Source organism: Silurus meridionalis, chromosome 13 (genome assembly GCF_014805685.1).
Source record: "Silurus meridionalis isolate SWU-2019-XX chromosome 13, ASM1480568v1, whole genome shotgun sequence".
In the NCBI taxonomy this organism is placed as follows: Eukaryota; Metazoa; Chordata; class Actinopteri; order Siluriformes; family Siluridae; genus Silurus; species Silurus meridionalis.
In genome coordinates this window covers 24,967,248-24,990,085 of record NC_060896.1, presented here as the reverse complement: position 1 = coordinate 24,990,085, position 22,838 = coordinate 24,967,248, and the positions used below count along the sequence as shown (strand labels likewise).

Here is a 22,838-nt window from a genome sequence, read left to right as displayed (position 1 = left end):
TGCCCGTGCACAAAGTAATTTTGGAATGCGGTTGGTTATTGACAGCATTTAATAACTAACCTTCGTTTGCTACAATTATTTTTCATTTTTAAGTAAAAAGATTTCAACAAATGTATATTTCATATAAACATTATTGACCGTATTTAATAGGTACAAGCTTATTTGAAGTAAACAGGATTGAACGTATCAAAATTCACATGATTCTGTTCACACTACAGATGTTTAAAATTAAAGTGTAGCAAAACGACGCCAAATTATTCCTTTACCTATTACATTTCAATGGCATTAATATCAGTCAGCTATTAAACGTTTAAACTTCTCAAAATCTTTAGCGAGATCAGTATTATAGTCTTATTTTGTACCAGACAATACATTTGTAAACTGTTATTTATACAGATACCTTCTATAATTCAAGAAGTGATCACACAGCAAAATTTTATATATATATATACCATACAATTCACGAGCCAAGACTAGCGATCAGATCTGCTATTTTTGTTGGAAAATAAAAGACCAGGATGAACACAAAGGTTTGAGGCATAGTGACAGTGACCTGGTGCTGACCTGACCCTGTTTAATGTCATATTTATTTTTTCTATAGTTTTACAGACACAACATAACGATGAAAATGAGCAGGAAGATAAAGTTTGTTTGAGTCAGAGGGGTGCAAAGTTTGTTTTGAAGCGTTTTCTCCGCTCTTATCATGTTATGGTCTCGGTAACCTTTACAGCAGCTAGACAGACACAACAACAGTAAGGAAGGAGGAGGTTGAGGAGGAGTTTGAAAACGAAACTCTGGGCCTCGTGAAGATTTGCAAGCGTAGTGGAATGTGCTCTCGTCTCCTCTAATGATGAAAGTTCAGATTAACGATATTCAGCCGATGAAGCGAGTCAGTGGAGGGATGAGGATTAATGAATGTTGGCGATGGAAACGTTTATTTTTTTTCCTATAATTCGTATGCAGATCATCTGCATTATCACTTTGGATAAAATGCCCTCAATGAATATATCTCACGTGGACAAGAGACCTCCAGGTGCTTTATTTATGTCACTTTGAAAGCCATCAACATGTGCTGTGCATAAAGATGAGGGCTTTTAGTGTTATATTAAAACTAGACTCCTATTTAATCGCCTTTTCTAAAGGAAGAGGTGTATTTTTTTTTCCAAAGGACATTTAATGACATTATCTATTTGTGTGTATGGATATAAGATCAATATCTTTGGAAACTCAAGTATATAAGATGTAAAAGTGAATGTCCTGTGTAAAGTATTGGTGTAAAAGCTAAGGGAGGGAATATAAATAGAGTTTAATATGTGTACTGTAATTTCCGGTCTATAAAGCGCACCCATATTTAAGCCGCACCCACTGAATTTGACAAAGATTTTTATTTTGAACATAAATAAGCCGCACCTGTGTATAAGCATTGAAACTAATGAACTTTACACAAGCTTTACCAAAAGACAGTGTCTGTTACACGGTGTAACAGGTGAAATCTGTTGCGCTTCTATTAGGAGCGTAGCGGTATTTTGGGAATCGCCTGCCGCCGCATTTTTCCGCTATCACTGCATGTGTGCAAGACCAAGGAATATGTCCTTATTATTTTCTGATGCTCAGTTCTAAGTTTCTTTGACTAACCCGTAACGCTGTTGCCAAGAAAAATAAAAAGCACGAGTTTTGGAAACCTGTCTGTGCTTATATGATTTCTGTTGTAACTGGAGTTAGCGAGCTCTCCCTTCACCCAGACTCAACGCGTTACAACGGCTTGTATCTAAACAGTAGCCGACCAAGAAAGTCATTGTTCACTGTCTTCCTCCTTCCTTTCACAACTATTTCTCTCGGGAGTTTTTCTTTTGGCATCGTCGTGCGTTTAAAAATCAACACCAGTGGAAGTTTTTTCTTTCGATGCCGTGCAGCTCAGAACACAGGTGAAGTGCGTTTTTTTGTTTCCGTTCGGAAATTTCAATGGTCTAATGTTACATCGCTCAGTTTTTTGGCTTGACGTTTGTGGAACCGGAGAAAAAACCAGGAAAAATCCATAAATTAGCCGCTTCGTTGTTTAAGGTTCAAAACGTGGGGAAAAAGTAGCGGCTTATAGTCCGATATATAAATACGGTATTATAATTATTATTATAAATTGTTTTTATTATTATTTCTATTTTTTGTCGCCAAAACAAATTCTTTGTAAGTGCATACATACTTGGCAATAAAGCTCATTCTGATTCTGATATAAGGAAGGAATATAAAAGTGGGTGTACAATCGTCTTTCGAGTATCAATGCTTCACGAGCACATTTTCAGGAGAAACTACAGATATTTGGTCTCATAAGTGACAGTTTTTAAGCTTGTGTCAATTTTCTGTAGTCGGTAATGTAAAAGAGAGAAACATGCATGTCCTGCTGCCTGGTGCTCATTCGTTTTATGTGGATTGGTTCTTATCTAGCTGATCTTATAGAAGACAGATTTTAACATTGGAAAAATTAATGGATCAGAAAACGAACACATTCCAATTGTGCAGGTTGCACCCCAGTATACACAAACATCTGTTTATTCATCGTCTGGTCAAATGCTTTGTTTCTAGAAGCAATTTTTCACATCTAAAATAAATAGCCTTTGATCAACATTCATCTGGTTATGACTTTATGCTGTACCTAAACATAGAAAGGACCTTTTGTGTGTTAACAGACATTAAACCACAGTTCTGCTCACTTCTGATTGGTCGGATTCATTTCCTACAGCAGGTTTATGTTAAGGCATTTGAACAAATGGTTATCAAGATGTTCATCACTTCGTTATTGTTTATATAACAACAACTTCGGACACTCCGTAGAAAAAAAAAAGAAAACCTATGTAATTATTGATATGCTGATTACTTTTTTCTCTTTGTATCAGCACTGAACTCAAAATGGTTGTCAGACTGTGAAAAAGATGATTAAAACATGTGACATGCTGATATAGGAAAATAATCAGCTCTAAGCTGGTAAAAGTGACTATTGATTATTTTCCTATATCAGCATGCCCTATCATGTTTCACTCCTTGCTTATGTTCAATGGCGATTGTAAGTCATCTGTTTTACTAGGCACAAGTCAACACAATGTAACCCGCTGAAGACCCTTTATCTAAATCTTGCATGTGAAATGAATCCTGGATCAGAAATTAGCGAACCCAATTAAAGGACACAATGATAATGCCAGCGGTTTCATCGAGAACGATTGCATGCGTATCTTCCTATCTCGGCCGTCCTGATAAACTGCGCTTTTGTTTGCGATGAGATACGTTGGCGCACGGCCACTCGCAGGCTTCAGGGGGATTAGATTTAATCAGGTACACGTCTGCCTCTCAGAAAAAAAAAAAATCTCCATAATGATGTATTGTGAGGGTTTCTAGTTCTAGTCCACGTCCCGTCTTTCTGCCATGATGCTGAGATTAATCAGTGCAAGTGCATTTAGTCGTATAGTGGTTTTTCCTCCACTGGACAAGTTTAAGAGCCTCATGGAGAGCTGGGGGTTGTGGAAATGGACTCTCGTTTCCCTTTAACAATGATGAAGCCTCCGTTAATGATGGCCGGTAATGAAGCGAACCAGAGGGAGGGATTGGAATAACCGGGTGGAGGTGATGGAGGAGTTTATTTATATTTCATGGAAGGTCTGACTTCAGAGTATTGTAACAGCAGATCGTGTACATCCTCTCAGTAGGAGCAGGACCCTACATAAAGAGGCATTACATGTACATGGACCTTTAAGTGTAAATGCTTCATATCTGAGCCTGCTGAAATATTAATGTCACCTCGAAGCCATCAACACGTGAGGAGAATTATGATGAGACCTTGTGCTGTGGTTCACGATTTATTTTATGTTAGAGCAGTAGGTGTAGCATTAACACAGAATAAAATCGACTGCCGAAAATAGTCTAAAATATATATATTTTATATTTATTTAAATTAAAAGACACAATCATGTTTGGGAGATTTAGAAACATCAGAACGTTATTTTTACAAACGAATGCTTTCATAGTAAACTAATCAACAATGTCGTTGTCGAATTGAAGACGAGGTCATGCACAACACATTTTTGGTGTAACTTTTTCAAGATTTCATGCGTCCTAATGTTAAAGGGATTTATACTTTTAAAATGGACTAGTTGTAAAACAAATTTGTGCTTTTTCTATCTTATGATGACAATAGCGTTACAAAAAAATCGTATTTCGTACGATATTTTGGGGCGATGTCAGAATATTCTGTTTTCTCAGCGTTAGATTGTATATATTTTTTGTGTGTTTTTGGTGTCTAAAAGCCCAGTTTTAGCTCTTGCTTGTCTCCTATTAATAGGCATCACCAGATGCTGAAACAGGGCGCGTCTGGCTCCACCCTTCACTCACGAACCCGACGCTCATCCACATGCCTGTTGCCACATACATTCATTCTTTCTTTCTTTGGCTTCTCCCATTAGGGGTCGCCACAGCGGATCCTCCGCATGTTTGATTTGGCACTTTTACGCTGGATGCCCTTCCCAACGCAACCCTCCCCATTTATCCGGGCTTGGGACCGGCACTAAGAGTGACTGGGGTTGGTTCTCTGACCGGGGATCGAACCCAGCCCGCAGTGGTGAGAGCGCCGCATCCTAACCACTAGACCACCAGGAAACCTCTGTTGCCACATACATATGTACTGTAAATTTTACATTGAGGTACTGTAAATTGCTCTGTTTTGCCAGATTACATGGGGTTGTCTGAACGCATCTATATTGTAATTAATACCTGTACAGTATATCTCAGTGGCCTTCTCTGCTGGCCTGAACTCTATCAGAATCAGTTTAAATATATATTTTTTGCAGAAATTTGTATAAATTATTCCCAATAGTCTACTCTCTTTATTTCATAGCTTTTTTCCCCATGAGGACTTCAGGATCAGCAATACGTCTGTAGCGCTACGTTGCTTAAAGCTATTGCTTGCTTTAACCAATCAGATTTGAGTTGGCTGCACTGGGGCCACCCAGCAGGCGTACAATAACTGCAGGATAGATAATTCCCAAAATATTTAATTCATTTGATTTATTTTGATGATGTTGCATGACATTAGTTTAGCATTTTTAGCTTTTTTTGAACAGTATATTGATTTATTTTTTTACAGTATATTAATTTATTAATTTTTTTAAAGTATATTGATTTATTTATTTTTTTAACAATATATAGAGTTTTTTTTATTTTTTTTATGGAAGTGTATTTATAATGTTTTTAGTTAATAGGAAGTTGCAATATTTTAAGCTGGTATTATTTCTCAATACTGAGAAATGTCTTGAAATTCTGCTCCATGATATACAGATTAGCATAGAGATTAGGTTGAAATGATCGCCTTCATGAATAATATAACTAAGTAAATGTGTGCTAACTTGATGGAGTGGAAAAAAAATCTTGCTAGTCAACGTTTTTTTTTTTTTTAAGAGATCTGAACCCCACCATAGAACGTAGACAAAATTCAGGGGTTTTTTTTAGGAATTGCATTTGTGTGAAGCACCTTAATCTTAGGCACAGGCACATAATTAAGGTCTGCTATGTTTGAAATTGCGCACAGCCTTTCTTTCCAACCAGCAGCGTCATTCTGCCATGCGTCCTCCTTTCAGCCTTTCTGTAGTTGTCACCTGGCATACTTCTGAGACTCTGCAGCCCTGTGCAGCCTCCTTTGCAAATGCAATTAGGAAATTCGTGAGGGATGTTCTGACCTCTAATTCAGCACTGATAGTACATGAGGGGATTGTAGTAGTGTTGCTCTCTCTTTGTCTCAGACATGCATGCATGCATAAATAAATGCTCTTTTATTATTTAACCGTGTCTGGTGGGTAAAGGTTAAAATCCCTTCATCCATCAGCACCTTCTCACAATAGCTATCTTCATGTGTATACACGGCTACCTTTTTTCCCCTTCCTTTTAAAGCCACACACTGATAAATAGACTGCTCAGGACCGTTTCTTACCGCAGGTGTTTTTCTGCTATCTTAGTGATCAAATGCTGGTGTCATGAACGCCTCGCTCACAGCGTTAGCCCCAGCCAGCAAATGGCTTTCCTCAGTGACATTTTTTATTCACTTAAACCTTCTGAGCAGTCCCAGTGACCACACAACACCATAATCACATCTGCCTTATAGATAGAGAACTACAGTGCGGGACAAAATGTGCACGTTCGGCAGCCAAAGGTCTTGTGTCCTTTTATTCGTAGGTCATTTTGTGTTATTTCCAAGCTGGATTTCAGCCCGTTTTTACTCAGGGTTTGATTTTAGTTGTGTGTCCGAAGTCCCTCATTTTTAATCCCTTCACATTTTCACCTGTCTAAAGTCTACTAATCCACAAGTCCACCTCTATTTCTTTACTCCAGAATTTTGCAGCCCAGTCTCCCAGTCTCTCTCCACAGCATCTACAAACTCGGCTTGTTTTTTTTTTTAAGAAAGAAAGATGATTTATACCCGTCACAAGTCTTTTACAGCACAGTCGAAATCTTTCTTTGCATATCCCAGCGGCGTTAGGGAGGACAGAGGATTAAGGGCTTGGCTCAAGGGAACCGAGAGGGAACTGAGGCTTGAAACCTCAACCGTCTGATCAGTAACCCAGCACCATAAACCACTTCTCTCCTACAAATACAAATACATTGATTTATAATGATGGCAGTTGTTAAATTCTGTCAATTAATATTTTAAATATATGTCTAAAATTTAATGTGTTTATACAGTTTAAATTCAAACATTTCAACTATGAGACAGAAGACAAAGTCTTCAAAGCTGTTTTGATGTGATTTTTTTACTTAATTCTTTATAAAATAAAGAAAAAAAATTAAATATATATATAAATATAAAATATATAAAATTAAAGTTTTGTATATTCTTGGAAATGACCTTGTTCTTTGTGTGTTTACTTTGGATTTTTGACTGAAAGTGTTTCGAATTTTACAACTGCGATTAGACGTTTTAAAAGGGGGTCTTTAGTAAACTGATTTTTCGCCTTTTCTCAAGACAAAAATATTGAGACTCCTGATTTTTCCAGCCATGTGGTTTTTTCCTTAAACTGGTACCACAAAGTTACCGTAAATGCACACAATTGTAAAGGATGTCTTTGGATGTGGTAGCATTTAATTATCTTTTCACTTGAACTATGAGCCCCAAACCTGTTCCAGTGTGGCAGCACCCCTGTGCACAAAGCCAACTTCATATTTGCATGGGTTTTATTAGAAGATCTTGAGTGGCCTGCTAAAGAGCTCTGACCCCAACCCTATTGAACACCTGTTGGTGTGAATTGGAACGTTGAAGGCCTCCAAATCTCCAGAAGCACACTCTAAAATGTGCTGGAACATCTTCCCAGAAGAGTGGAGGGTATTAGGGTTACCAGATAACCTTCTGTATTGTTCCTTTTGAACAATTTACAAACACTCGAAGAATTCTTCCTTACAAATATGCATTTGGTGAGCATGTAATTAGCATTTCACTTTTAGCAGCCAAGTTACCTGAAATCTACCTTTATCTTTTAGCACATGCAACCTATCTGCAAATAAACTGCAATTCCCCAAGCACATCTATCTTCCAAGATCTCTTCACACCAGCTATTCTTTATTAATCTTTTTCCTGTACCCCTGCTCATTTGTCTGACTGTGCTTTTTTTTCCCTGCAGGAGCAGCCAGGGTTTCATGCATATGAAGCTATCACGAACCAAAGACAACAAGTACATCCTGGGCCAGAACAGCTGTCTGTTCGACAGCGTGCCGGAGATCATCCACTTCTACTCCAGCCGCAAGCTACCAATCAAAGGCGCTGAGCACATGTCCCTTCTGTACCCCGTGGCCATCCGGACTCTTTAGCCTCCAGTCGATTTCTAAACAATTGTCGTGTAGATGCCTGTTACAGATGGATTGAACGTCCATCATTTGCATTTACAACAGCAATTTGTAATGTTCGATGACTGATATGGTGTCTGTTATGCCTTTGTGAGTGGCTGCTTTTACACAGTGCTACTGGAACAATCTCTGGAAGACTAGAAGACTTCGAAAAAAAAAAGAAAAAGCTTCTTCTTCTCACTGATGGTGTCAAATCTCGTCTTTTTTAATTTACGTCGAGTCATACCTTGAGCTCAGTGGATTACAGAGACCGCACCGACCACACAAAGCAGACTAATCTGTAAATAATATGTTTTCCAGCAGCTCTAATGTTCACCCTCGTACCTTTCTGCTGACATTTCCTGTTCATTTGGACGTAAACCCCCCTGAGCTTTTTGGCCTTCACCCACATGATTGTTTGCTTTCATGCATACTGTAATAAAATCTGACGCAAACCATTTGTGGACATTTTCGAACTGTAGGATGACGTGTAAACTGCTGTTTTGTTAACACTAGTAAACTGTTTCAGATACCACAATTCATTTGAATTTTCTGAAGGGATTCTAGCATGTGTTTTGTATTCACTGTGGTAAGTTTTGCAGAAATGTCACATTTCTGTTTGTATTTCGACCAAAATTAGACTTTCTCCGGAAGCCGGAATTGGCAAGAACAAAGGCTGTGTTCTACAAAGTATCAGTATATTCTTCAACCTTTACGATACATCATTTGGAATTTGATGACCAACACTAATATTCTACACTTTGCTGTTAAAGATGTAACTTTAAATCATTGAATAAATAACTGGTAACAGTGCTTAAGGGTGGTGTACATAAAAATGCCCTTCATGACAATTTACATAAATCTAAATTATCCATATATTTATAAGAGCATCATATTGATGATATAAAGTCTTGCCTTCATTGGTAATGATGTCAAAGTTTACAATGAACCTAAATAAGGAATTGTAAAAGATTATTCCAATATTATTCCAATAAGCATCATGCGTCTTGAAGAATGTGTTTATGTCAAGACGGCAATATCATCATAAATTCTTTATGACAACAGACTTTAAACAAGAAAAGCATTTATAATGGCTTATATAGTTTGTGTTTAATCATCATTTAATTTAAACATCTTACCTGTCCGTTAAGCTATAGGGAGGTTGGGGTTTCACCACCACCACCACCACCACCAACTCTTCTTTGGAGGACTTTAAAAATACTTTGAAAACATTTTATAAAGCTGCCCCTAAAACAGAGAGATAGAAGGAGAATATATCAAGGGCAGATGTGCTCTATGGTTGGAATGAATGGCATTCACTGTCTCCCTTGTCAATCAAAGTACCACTAGCCATTCATTGGTGTCTGTAAGCTGATGTATGTGAATGAGGGTTGATAGAGCTTTCCTCAGGTTGTGGTACTCTGCCCTGTTGAGTTATAAAAGATTCGATTTACATGTCTCTAAGGAAACATGTTTCAGCCTCCACTGTCCCTGGATTGTAGTTTTTGTAAGCATTGGAGAGAAAAAAAAAAAAAAAATATATATATATATATATATATATATATATATATATATATATATATATATATATATATATATATATACTTAAAAAGGATTTATGTAGTTGTTTAACCACCACCCTTAAGTAAAGTGTTGAGAAATTACAGTTTTTGAAAGCTCGTATATGATCTTTTAATTTGACAAATTGCATACAAAAATGGCAAGTGCACATTAAGTGCGTTGGAACACAGCCACAAAAATGCAGATTGTTCAGATACACATTTGACTACACATTTGACTCGGGACTGAATGCCCTTGTGCGCCCGAGTGAAGCGTAAAAAGGATGTTTCAGATCTTTCATAAAAATGAGCCACTTTACATTCAACCTCCCCTCCACCCCATCCCTTTCCCTCCCTTTCTCTCAGCTCAAGACGCTCTTGACTAGGAAGAATGAGATATGTCTGCATTGTCTACCTCAGAAAATCAATTTAATTCCACCCATCAGCCAATCAATATGGTACAATAAGATTGCAGATATCGATCCTGCTTCCTTTTTCCGCTCGTCCATTTTCACCAAATCGTACCTTGGCTTTACGAAGTGTTCCTCTTGGATATAGCTCAATCACAAGCTGCTTTTGTTTGCACGCTTCTGCTCACCAACTTGTTTTTGCAGTCATTTGTATGTAAATGTTACTCTGTACTAGTCCACGATGCCAGTGATATCCTTTGGGTTCAGGCTTTTTACTGTAGATGCATGGTGAGGGGGGAAAAATCAATCCGATTTTCCTTTTTCTTTCCCCAAAAAACTTTTAACGTATCCTCTGAGACTGTAATTTATTATGGAGTCATTATTATAGTCGTCTTTTACTCCTAAGACAAGGTGACTGAGACCCTTTTATGTTCTCTCTGTTCAGTTCATGGTATGCGTGCATGTGTGGGGGTGTTTGACTATATGAGTTTGGGTATACATAGGAAAGAGCCTGGCATACTCCAAAAACTCGATGGTGCTCATGCGTATGCTATTGATCAGTTTGTTTTCCCACACAATGCCCTGTTACTAATTTCGGTGTGTTGCGTAAACATGATGCACAGCCTGATTGTGGTACAGACCAAATCCTGGAATATGCAATGGTTTCTCCCGTCTTTGTGCTTTTGTTGCCTGATTGCGAGCCTCTCAGCAGGCGAGTCTGCTTATGAAAAGGCCTTATTTAATCATCTTTATTGCTGGGGAAGAGAAGCCTTGCAGGTCCTGGAAATAACGAGGAGCCGAGATGAAAGTCACTAATTAAACTCGTAAACCTTTAAACACCATATTGCGAACCATCGCGAGTCGCATGCGGTGTGTGTCAAATGCATCTGCTCGCATCTGCTGATGTTGTGAAGATTGAGAAGGATTTTTTTTTTTTTTTTTTTATGATTCCGAAAAAAAATGTAAACGTTAAAAACGATGCAATGGTACAGCCAGACTGGATGCAACATAAAGTCTTAATTCTTGAGTTTGATGAACAATTTCTAATCCGAATCCATTTTTTTGTTGTCTAATCTGAACTTTAAAATCAAACAGGAAGGATGTCGTTCTATTTAGGATAGAAGAATTACTGCTTGGTTTTTGTTACAGCGAGACGCTACAGGTGAAAAAAAGATTAGATTAGATATCGTGAATCTTTTTCCACTTGATTTTTTGCATTGGAACTGACACAAAAATAAAAAAAAAATGCATTTATTTATGCAATTTATTCAGGTTTCGTCTAATTGAATAAATCCAGCAAATAATCAGGTTTTTGCATTATGTTTGAATGTTTATTACTCTATTTTTCATAACTTTTGGAATAATATTTCTTTCTCATTTAATCCAGAAAACAATTTTATTACAGTTATTTATGCAAATGGAATAATATAATATTGCAAATATAATAATAATATTTTTTTTTGTTTTTTTTAATCCAAATTTAATAAAAAAATGACAGCATTATAAGCAATTCCTCAGCTTTTTTAAAATGGTAGTGTGATTTTTTTTTAAGGTTTATAAAGGATAAGGGTACAATTTCTTCATCCCTTTACTGTATTTTTGCATTAAAATATTTATATTATTACAGTAGACTCAAAATTGTATAAATGTAATTGATCCAAACATTTAAAAAAAAAAAATAGATATGTTGAGAGTTTTTTTCTCCTGTAGCGTCTTGCCTCGATCTGGAGATGTACAGCATTTGTATTGGCCTGGACAGGGTCTGAATGTATGCTAGCAGGAGGTTATTTTTTACATAAAGTCTAATATGTAAAAAAAAAAAAACAGTGTGTGTGAGTAATAAGTTATCAGATGACACAGGATGCTGACAGATGGAAGAGTGGAGGGGAAAAAGGTTTGATGGCACTTGTGTGAGGTCTGAAAATGAACAGCAGGAAAGCAGGATAATGGGGAGGAGAGGACGACAACAATTTTTGCTCTTTATTCGGCTTTTTTTTGTCTGTTAAAGCTTTGTGTAGACGAGTGTTCTGTAGTAAATGTTCTGCTGAGTGTGTGTGGTTGTGTGTGATGCTGAAGCTTCCCTTACCTTCATTCATTGTGTGTGGGTGTGTGTGGGTGTGTGTGTGTGTGTGTGTGGGTGTGTGTGTCCTCAGCTATACACTGTCGCCTCACCTGAATCTAATATTCATGTGTTAGTTAGTTTCCTCCTGTGTATGCACCAACATATCTGTACACTCTCATGGCCAAATGTATATACTGAATGTAAGAAATGGGGACATGGAGGCCTTGAGGTTCAAATAAATAAAGAGTTTATGCGTCTAAATGCAGCAGACTTTCTTGTTTTGTCTCTGCTTCTGTTCTTCCACTGCACTGTCAAAAATGAGAACAAAATAGGCATCAAGTTAGGCCACTTTCACATTCATTAGTTTGTTATCTGAGCCTGAGTCGGAGCAAAAATCAATATTTCGGGTTTGTTTGCGCTCCGGTTTAGTTTTGTTTCACACTGCATGTAATTAAACAAACCAAAACAAGCAATAAAATGTTGCCTGAAGTGGTATGTAGTTTAGCCTTTATTGAAATTCAAGTCCAAGACTAGCTAAGATCAAGTCAAGATCACTTCTTAATGAGGTTTAGAACAAGCCCCCAAAACCATCCAGTCCTTGTCAAGGCCATACTTTTAAATCAATGTTAGATTTTATTTATTTTTTTGCACTGAAGCTGTGCAGAGTTTTTTAAATGAAGGGATAATAAAGGGAAAGTTTTTGCATGCAAAACAGACACCTGCAACATTATTTTTGTTATTGCAAAGTCAGGATGAAGACTATTTAGTGAAAGTCAAAATCAAACAATATTAAATAAATAAAAATAAATAATGAAAATAGTACATAGACAAGTCCTGCAGCTTTATTAAGGGGTCTGTAGAGCTGAAAAATGTTACATTTGCAACTCATCCATTCACTGGTCACAAATGCAAAAAGTAAAAAAAAAAGGGTAAACTAATGAACAGCAAATGAACAGCATTAATTTCCTCTTTTTGTGTTGTTGGTTCAAAAATCCAGAACACATCATATTTCAACAGCACTACAGACTCTGTACGTTGGATTTATTACTTGCAGCTCAATTTAGCAGTTTGTATCTACTAAAACAAATGTTTAGTACAACCAGTAAAACATACCGTGTTTTTCGGACTATAAGCCGCTACTTTTTTCCCACGATTTTAACCCCGCTGCTTAAACAACGAAGCGGCTTATTTATGAATTTTTCCTGGGTTTTTCCCGGTTTCACAAACTTCAAGCCAAAAAACTGAACCTCATAACATTAGACCAATGACATTTCCAAACGGAAACGAAAAAACACACCTCACCTGTGTTCTGAGCTGCACGGCATCGGGAGAAAAAAGTTTTTTTTAAATGCACGACGATGCTAAAAGTTAAACTCTCGAGAGAAATAGTTGTGAAAGGAAGGAGGAAGACAGTGAACAATGACTTTCTTGGTAGGCTACTGTTTAGATACAAGCTGTTGTAACGCGTTGAGTCTGGGTGAAGGGAGAGCTCACTAACTCCAGTTGCAACAGAAATCATATAAGCACAGACAGATTTCCAAAACTCGTGCTTTTTTAATTTTCTTGGCAACAGCGTTACGGGTCCGTCAAAGAAACTTAGAAATGAGCATCAGAAAATAATAAGGACATATTCCTCGGTCTTGAACATACGCAGTAATAGTGGAAAAATGCAGTGGCAGGCTATTCCCAAAATACCGCTCTGCTCTTAAAGGAAGCGCAACATATTTCACCCGTTACACCGTGTGAAACATGTCTTTCGTTAAAGCCTGTGTAAAGTACATTAGTGTAGACAGGCTTATAGACAGGTGCAGCTTATTTATGTTAAAAATAAAAATATTTGTAAAACTCAGTGGGTGCGGCTTATATATGGGTGCGCTTTATAGTCCGGGAATTACGGTAGTCAGTTTGGTTTACCTCCTGCAGTGCGGTAGTGTTGAGTCAGTTGGGTTTGAATGTCTTTCTAGAGAAGAGTAGAGCCTTTATTTGTCACATTACAGCACTATGTTCTTTTCTTCACATATACCAGCAATTATTTTAAGAAGCTGGGGTCAGAGCCCATGTTTCATCCATGATACACAAAGGGTTAAGGGCCCAAGAGTGTCAGCTTGATTTGGCAGGTATACAGACCTACTTTATTTACATTTATGGAATTTGGCAGACGCTTTTATCCAGAGTGACTTACAGTTATTTCACTTATACAGCTTAGCAGTTAAGGGCCTTAAGAAAGGGCCCTGCAGTGGCATCATGGTGGTGCTGGGATTTTAACCCGTAACCTTCTGATCAGTGGTCCAACATCTTATCAACTGATAAGTGTGATGTGATGATAATATGTGATTTTAAGCTGCATGTGTACATAATGTGTGACTATACTCATGGAAAATTAAGCACATACCAATGAAAAGCTTTTTTTTCTTTAATATTATCACACATTTCTTATAAAAATAAACACTTGAAATGTCTTTTTAGACTATTTTCAATCTTACATTCACATAAAAGCTGCACAATAAGCACTGAGAGTACTCTGTGCTTTTAAAGTACTCTTCTGTGTGACCTTCATATATGGAACAAAAAGATTTTTTGGAGCGCGTCAGTAGTAAAGCCACGGCTCGATGCTATAAGGCAGCATGCTTTTCATGTGCAGTCTGTCACCCAGGCAGCATGAATAAAAATGTCTGCTTGTACCTGACTGATGCATGTGCTTCATGTTTTATTGGTTTCAATGCTGAAATGTTTTGAGGACGCTCACACTCACCTTCCATTTCAGTTCACTTGGTGGCAGTGTGCAATGTGTTTATGTGTGTGTTCGGTCCTTGAGCCCCAGGGCAATAGCTCTAGTGTGACATTTCATTAGTTTTTGCTGTGCTAGATGCTTCTCTGGTTAATTCAATCAGCGCCATGTTGAAGAAGCCACATGGCCTTGTGGAACATCCTTACGTCTGCATCTTTGCTCCCATTCGGACAGTTGAGTTGTTGTTGTGCTTCTGGCTGTAATTTACATTTAAGTGAGGAAAAATGAGCACGGAGTGACTTCATTTGTCATGCTCTGTGATTAAAGGCGAGTGTGTTTATCACAGGCTGTGGTTATTTGCTCATGATAACTTTGTGAATATGATTTCTTGTGTTTGTCATATGCATATTTGATGTATAGCATTGTACAGACATTACATCATTTACCTTTTGGCTGAAAAGATTGTATTCCCGTTTCACTTCTTATTCTGTTACACAATGCTGATATGCTCAAATGATGTAAGAGGTCAGTAAAGTCAACAGAAATCATATAAGCACAGACAGATTTCCAAAACTCGTGCTTTTTAATTTTCTTGGCAACAGCGTTACGGGTCCGTCAAAGAAACTTAGAAATGAGCATCAGAAAATAATAAGGACATATTCCTCGGTCTTGAACATACGCAGTAATAGTGGAAAAATGCAGTGGCAGGCTATTCCCAAAATACCGCTCTGCTCTTAAAGGAAGCGCAACATATTTCACCCGTTACACCGTGTGAAACATGTCTTTCGTTAAAGCATGTGCAACATTTTATTTTCAGGTCAAGACACAGCTGGATTAAAAGGTCAAACACTGCATGGGTGCTTAAACCAGCAAAAATATGCAAGACTTTTTTCCCCTCCAAATTTGCTGCAGTGCGGCAATGAAGCACGTATTGATTAAGCAAGAGAAGACCTGGAGGTATACTTTCATAGAAAAATAATCAACAATGGAACAGTGTGTAATTTGGTGATTTGATCATTTTTGTCCATGTATGTAATCGCTTCTCTAGTGTTGAAATAATGAAATGATGTTTAAATGATATATTCAGTTTATATATTCATAACAAACAAAAGTAATCGCTGCCCATTCAGTCGATATTTAATATGAATCAGACTGTGTTTGATTAAATATAAATGTAAAATAATAAAACAAGCACTGTAAAGGCCATATTGGGACAATTAACATAATATGTTGTTGTCCATCCAGCAATCACTGAAAATAAACTTTTTCTATAGCTATTAATGTGACAACAGGTAGTCTGACCCTCTTTTCATGAACAAACTGCTCAATACGTTTCACCTCAGGCTCACAGAAGACCACTTCAGAATAGTCTAGTGTTTGGTTCTTAGCTGTTCTTTAGTGCCTTTAGCTGTAAGTTTTGGGTTGTTATCCTGTAGGAGGATAATAGTCTGTGTTAAAAAACAAGCATATTAATCACAATAAAGAGCAATACTTCCAACCAGTTGTTATATAGAATGAATCAATTCTCCCAAGCTAATCAAAATTTGGCATTTAATAGTCTTAGGGCAAATTCCTTTTGTTTTACTGTTGTAGTGATTCAGAACATAACTATAGAACTCCAGTTAAGCCAAAGCTGTTTCATAGTAAAACCTGATGACATTTGCTTATTAATTATTATTAATATTTAATTATAAATAAGTAATTAACTGTATATATTATATATATATTATATATTAACTCAATAGCCTGTATTTAAATGTAGGCTAGTTCCAATAGTGTAATGGGATCTTGGGAACAAAATGACAAATAAAATACGAGATTTAAATATGCAATTATTTTCCATAGTGCTATTCATTCATTCATTCATTCATATATTCATTCATTCATTTATTCATTCATTTATTCTCCCTGGTGGTCTAGTGGTTAGGATGCCGCGCTCTCACCGCTGCGGTCTGGGTTCGATCCCCGGTCAGGGAACCAACCCCAGCCACTCTTAGTGCCGGTCCCAAGCCCAGATAAATGTGGAGGGTTGCGTTAGGAAGGGCATCCAGCGTAAAAACGTGCCAAATCAAACATGCGGAGGATCCGCTGTGGCGACCCCTAATGGGAGAAGCCGAAAGAAAGTTTATTCATTTATTTATTCATTCATTTTGCATTAGATCTGGTGCCTATCCCAGGAACACTGAATATGATGTGGGAAGATTCTCTGTATTGGATGCCAGTCCATCAAAGAGACAGATTGAGTACAGCCAATTCACCTACTGCCATGGAAAATCTAGAGGAAACCCACAGACAAAAGAAAAAAAGCTGTAAAAATGTAGAATCTTGGTGCACTAAAGGGATGATAGCATGTTTGCTGAAAGACCAGGGAGGATAAAACACAGCTGTTTATTTCCTTTTTTGTGTCCGATTGGGGTTGGGTTATTTGACATTATGATATTAACATTGTAATAACAACTGTAACAATACTATGAAAATGTTTTACCTCAATACCCCAGGAGTTACGCCTCCTATAGAACAAAACCATGGTGACTGATTATCTAAACTATATGGCGAAATGATTGTGGACTCCAAACCATCACTTTGTTATGTGAGTAATAATGGCAAAAAGGGAATAAATCTAGAATGGGATTTTCATAAAGGACGTATGATTGTGATGGGAAGGTGTGCAAAACTTTGGCCATATAGTGTACTTTAATTTGCTCCATTTAATGTGAAAAAACTGAGTGTGTGTGTGTGTGTGTTGTGATGGATATCTTATCCGGGTTATATTCCCACTTGCTCCAAAAGGTCCTGGGCTAGTCTCCGTATTAACCACTACCCTGACCAGGATATAGCAGTATACCAGAATATTTTCTATATCTAAATGTATTCATCTTCAGTATGAAGTCACCTTCATATTGTCCTGGAGGATCTGGAGACAATCCCAAGAGTGTAAGATAGAAAAACTTCTTAGATGGAACACCAGTTCATTGCATTGTATCAAACACACACTTATTTATTTTTTTATGTCACAAGTGCTACAATATGTAGTTATAAATACCATGCATTATGACAACACTGTGATAACATTTTGACTTTTTTTTGTAACTTTTGCAAAATTCAATGAAACTCTATTCTTTAAGATTTCTTAAAAAGACAAAAAAAGCTATAAGATTTGCTTTAAAAAGTATATCTGCATTGCAAAAAATGCTTAAAAAAAAAATGAATGTGATTTATGTTTTGAAGGTTTAAGCAACACATCTGTCTGAATTTTGTCTGTATCCCTGTCTGTATTGTTCTGTATTTTAATTATTCATCGAAAAAAAAACAAGAAAGCATTCTTGACAGCAGAACTTAAATTCCCAACTAGATTTCCCAAATTTGCTCTCATTTACCCTATTGAATCTTGGCATTTCCCAGCCTGGCCTTGTGAATAATAAATGGTGTTTGATTTGCCGTGATCTGCGCCTGGAGGTCTTCTAACCATTCTTATCATTCGTCCAGGGTTTTTCATACAGGCCCTGGCTGTTCAAAGTGTTCTTTGAGGACTAAAATAAGCCCCAAAAAACCCAGGCATGAAAGAGGCAAATATATCCACCTGAGGATGAAACGGTCTCTTGTCGGCCTTTTTCTCTCTCTCTCTCTCTCTCTCTCTCCTCCTCTATCTCTTTGCATGGCTTTCTTTCTCCGTATTTTGTCCTCTGCAGCCTAGTCACGTTCAAGCAAAAGCAATTTCAGGGGGCCGACCTGATGCTAATAGCGCGCCAGCTGCTTTATAGCAGTAGACAAAAGTATAAAGCGCTTTCTCCTACTCCATCTTGTCTGTGCCCAACTTTGTAGCATTGATTGGGGTGCTGTTAAAAGATGCAGATTCACACGAGCCTTCTGTCTAGAATAAGGATGATATATGTGGATCAATGCAAATGATCAGACATGAAAATCACACAATTATACTATGAAGCTGAACAAGTGAATTGAAATAAACATGTTGCTAATATGTGATTACGTGTGAAAAAGTCAACTGCATTGCCTACATGTAAAAAAATGACAAACCCTGCATGATCCACCACAAAGAGTGTGAGAATAAAGAATAATGAAGAATACTGAGAATCTAATCTGTAAACAGAAATTAATCTTGTGGAAGAGAAAAAAACATGGAAAAAAAATGCAGGAAAAAATATGTAAAATATGTCAATAATTAACAAATTAATAAATTTTAAAAAAATTATAAAAAACTTAAAAAAAAATATTTAAGAAATTAAGTTTTATAATTAAGTTGTGAAAGGACATGAATAATGTGAGAAAAATCACATGTAATTAGAACAACAATGAAAACGTGTAATTATGAAAAAAAATCAGTATAACGTTAAAAGAAATAAATCACAAAAAAGCTCATGTGGAAAAAAAAACAAGCAAAAAAAAAGGAAAAAATCTATCTGTAAAAAAAATTAATAATGTGAGAAAAATCACAAATAAAAAAAAAAAATTATATAAAAAAAAGAAAAAAGAAAACATGTAAATAATAAATTTCCAAAAATGAAAACTTAAACAAATGAAGTGTACAAATTATTATTTATTTATTTATTTTTACATATGACTCATGCAACATGTATCTGTCAGGGAGATTTCATCTTCCAGTGTAATCACAGTGGGATCAAGCCCTGGAAATGAGAGAGTGAAATTTTCTCCACAAGAGGCCACATTTAGGCTCTCATCCGTCTCTCGGGTGCTCTGTAAAACAAAGCAGCATGTGCAAAGCTTTTAAATCCACGCGAGCGTTGCACGTGGCGGTGATAGACGAGGACGGAGACTTTAGAGTCAATCGAAATCAATCGCACACGAGGTCACGTTATCCTGAAGCACATCTCCCATTTTCATCAGTAACGGTGCACTGGCACACTCCAGTGGCACGCGGCTGATTAGAAAAGCGCTGACAGTAGATTAAGGAAGAAGATTAAACATGTGCAGGTGTGACATGAAGGTTCAGAGGAGAACTAAAAAGAATTAGAGACTCTCTAAAGAGCATCTGCTTCCTGATCACGGTTGCTGGGGGTCAGAAGATTGACACGATCATGTTGGGGAGATGCCATGACAGATATCACAGACTGCTCTGAGCAGTAAATATTATAGTGCTTTAATATGCTTTATATTAAAGCACTTTTTTTCGATTACGTTGGACTTCTTTTTGGAAAATCATGAGTTCTTATGCAATAGACCCTGCAGATAAATGTATTTTTTTAAATGCCTAATCATTGATATAAAGACATTTTCTGTAAGGAGACAATTTTAGAGTATTTGGAAGGAGTCTCCAGTTTCAGTGCTTTGTAACACTGATGGGTAAAACTGTAATTCTATAACTGTATATTTCTATAATTTTTTATTTGATTAAAGTCTTTAGAACATGGGGCCTTGCAGTTTCTCTGTAATATGTGTGTGTGTGTGTGTGTGTGTGTGTGTGTGTGTGTGTGTGTGTGTGTGTGTGTGTGTGTGTGTGTGTGTAGATCTTTTTGTTTTAATTAAATCAAACAAAAAAATCAATAAAATCAATCAATCAATCAATCAATCAATCAATCAATCAATCAATCAATCAATCAATCAATAAGGCTAGTTCTAAAAAATATATACTTATAGCTGAATCTTGTGTCATGGATGTTCCATAACCTTTAATGTAATGTGGAGGAAAAAATAAACTTTCTTGAAGCCCAAAATTCTTCTCAAAAAATCGGTCAAAAAAGCTCTCTGTCCTGAAGACTTTTCCCTGTCAAAGAATTTAAAGTAGCAGTTTGATCACCATTATTGCTGACACTGGAACCTAGAGATTGCAAAAGTACACACACCCTTCACTCAAGTGGAAGTACAGATACTTATGTTTTTAAAGCTTCTGGTAAAAGTTGAAGTAGTGACTACAATTTTTCACTTAAGTTACAGTAAAGACGTTTGGGCTCTGACTTGTACTTAAGTAAAAAGTAGTCAAGTCAAGAAGCTTTTATTGTCATTTCAACCATATATACAGTAGCTGACGCATTACACAGCAAAATGAGACAACGTTCCTCCAGAGCCCTGGTGCTACATTTAACAACATAAAGCCACATACCAGAAAAACATCATTACTACTACCTGTTTTAGTGTCACACTCGTAACTGAACCTCATCTCATTAATACAAAACGAATTTCAAATGTCGTTACCTAACGAATGTATCCAGGCTGAACATCCACCATATAGAACACAAGCAGAGAAAAGATGATGATCAGTTGATCAGGAATGTGTCTGTTCTCAGTCATGTTTACATCACTGACTCCCTCTGTCTCATCCACGTTAACCCCAGACTTGTGCTGGAAACTTTTTCTTGTCGGATGATGTCACAGTTTACCTCGAGCTTTGATGTTCTGACACTGGAGAATCCTTCAAGTAGTGAAATAAATGTCCTCCTACAGAAAATATCACCATATTGACGATTAAACACAAAATGAACGCATTCCTGTTGTAGACAGTGTATTAACACCTTGTAAACAAACCGAATGAAGAATTAGGCGGCACAGTGGAACAGATTTGAAGCCAATATTAAAGAAAAACAATCAAAAGTCCTCATTGATAAGCAAATATGATTTATGTGTAAGCATGATTTGTATAAAAAAGCTAAATAAAAATGTGTTCTGATGTCCGGCTTGTTAACAACACAATTAAAGAGCGTTTTCTCAGCTTTGCTGGTCAGTTATTGCCTCAGGACATTTGGATCTGGTGCTGAAGATGCAGACAGGACAGTAAACCCCCCCCTCCCCCTTGCCTTCCACCACCCCCGCACTGCAGGAGGCAGTGCTACTGGAGACAGGAAATTGCTTGCAGGTGTGTGAGCGTGCCTCTTATGAAGGCAGGGCAGCTGTGTTTGGAGACTCTGCCGGGACAAAAGTGGCTCTCCGATTGTGAAGGCTCATTTACTCACAATGCTATAAAGCTGAGTGGGGCAATTAGAGGTCTCGGAGAGGAGCGACACAACAAGAAGAATAGGACTGTTCTCCTTCAGCTGCCCTCGGTGGAAAAATAATGGCTTTAAATAAGCCCATACCGGCTGCTCGTAAAACGAGTGCGAGACAATTAGCTAATAGAGGCAAAATGAAAAAAAGAAAAAAAAAAGAAAGAAAAAAAATTTGCTCCATTTAGGGCATTTTTTTCAACTGAAGGCATAGTGCCATCATGTCTGAGGCTTTATTAATATGGTGCACTTGAATGTAGCTGGATATTAGGATTAAGTCACTAGAAATTCAATAAAGACTGGTCGCAATTTTGTTACATGAAAGTCTAGAATCCAAAAAATATTACGAACTCAAATTATTTATAGCATTATAAGAATGATACGGGACAAAATGTTACAAACACACATCAGAAAGCAGATACTGATAAGTGTCTGATACTGATGATGAGCAGATACTAATTTCATCCATTAATCCATCCATCAATGTTCCAGAAAAGTAGGAACAATGTGCAAAATGTAAATAAAAACAAAATGCAATGATTTGCAAATTTTTGCATTTTAATTGGAAGGCTGCAACAGGTCTCAAAAAGTTTTGGCCCAGAGAGAATGAAAGCATGTCTGGATCATGTTCACGCATGCCTCGTTCTTCGCAGAATAGAGATTTATCCTGCATTAGCGGATGACTTTGCAAACTGTTCACACACAATGATTTCTGGAGGTGTTAATGAGCCCATGCAGTGATTTTCATTACAGAACCATGACTGTTATCTTGACTGTTTTAAATGCAGTGCTGCCTGAAGATCACAGGCATCTAATAGTGATTTTGGCCCTTGTTCCTTGTGTACAGTGATTTCTCCAGATTCTCAAAAACCTTTTTTGTAAAGGACAAGGATATTTAACCGTTTTGCAATTTTTTGTTGAGGAACATTATTCCACATTGATTCCTTGCTTCCTTTTGATGGATAGATGGAAGGATGGATGGATGGATATTTTTAACAATAAAGAACCACAGACAATCTCTCTGTAGTCGTATAGGTTTTGCCTGTTACCTGTATGTCATTACAGGTTGTTAATTATTCCTACACACTTAAATCCAGCAATCATCTTCTATGGCCTTCTTTTTTCTTTTTTTTATACTTTTCAGAATAAACTTGCTACACAGTGTTACATACTCCAACAACCAAGAAACTGCATGTGGTCACCTATTGCCCTCTAGTGGCCATTTTTGCTACGACAACTACAATTATTTGCTTTAAAAAAAAAACACCAGACAACTCG

General features: G+C 37.0%; 1 protein-coding gene across 3 annotated transcripts in view; it reads left to right on the top strand.

Moving 5' to 3' along the window:
- zgc:158464 (uncharacterized protein LOC791139 homolog) overlaps positions 1–8,386 on the top strand; it is a 150,193-nt gene extending 141,807 nt beyond the window's left edge. For all 3 annotated transcript variants that reach the window (XM_046864175.1, XM_046864176.1, XM_046864177.1), the window contains one exon: positions 7,647–8,386. In XM_046864175.1, the coding sequence (XP_046720131.1) occupies positions 7,647–7,833 (187 nt within the window). In that variant the 3' untranslated portion in view covers positions 7,834–8,386. The remainder of the gene's footprint in view (positions 1–7,646) is intronic.
- Positions 8,387–22,838: the final 14,452 nt, after the last annotated feature.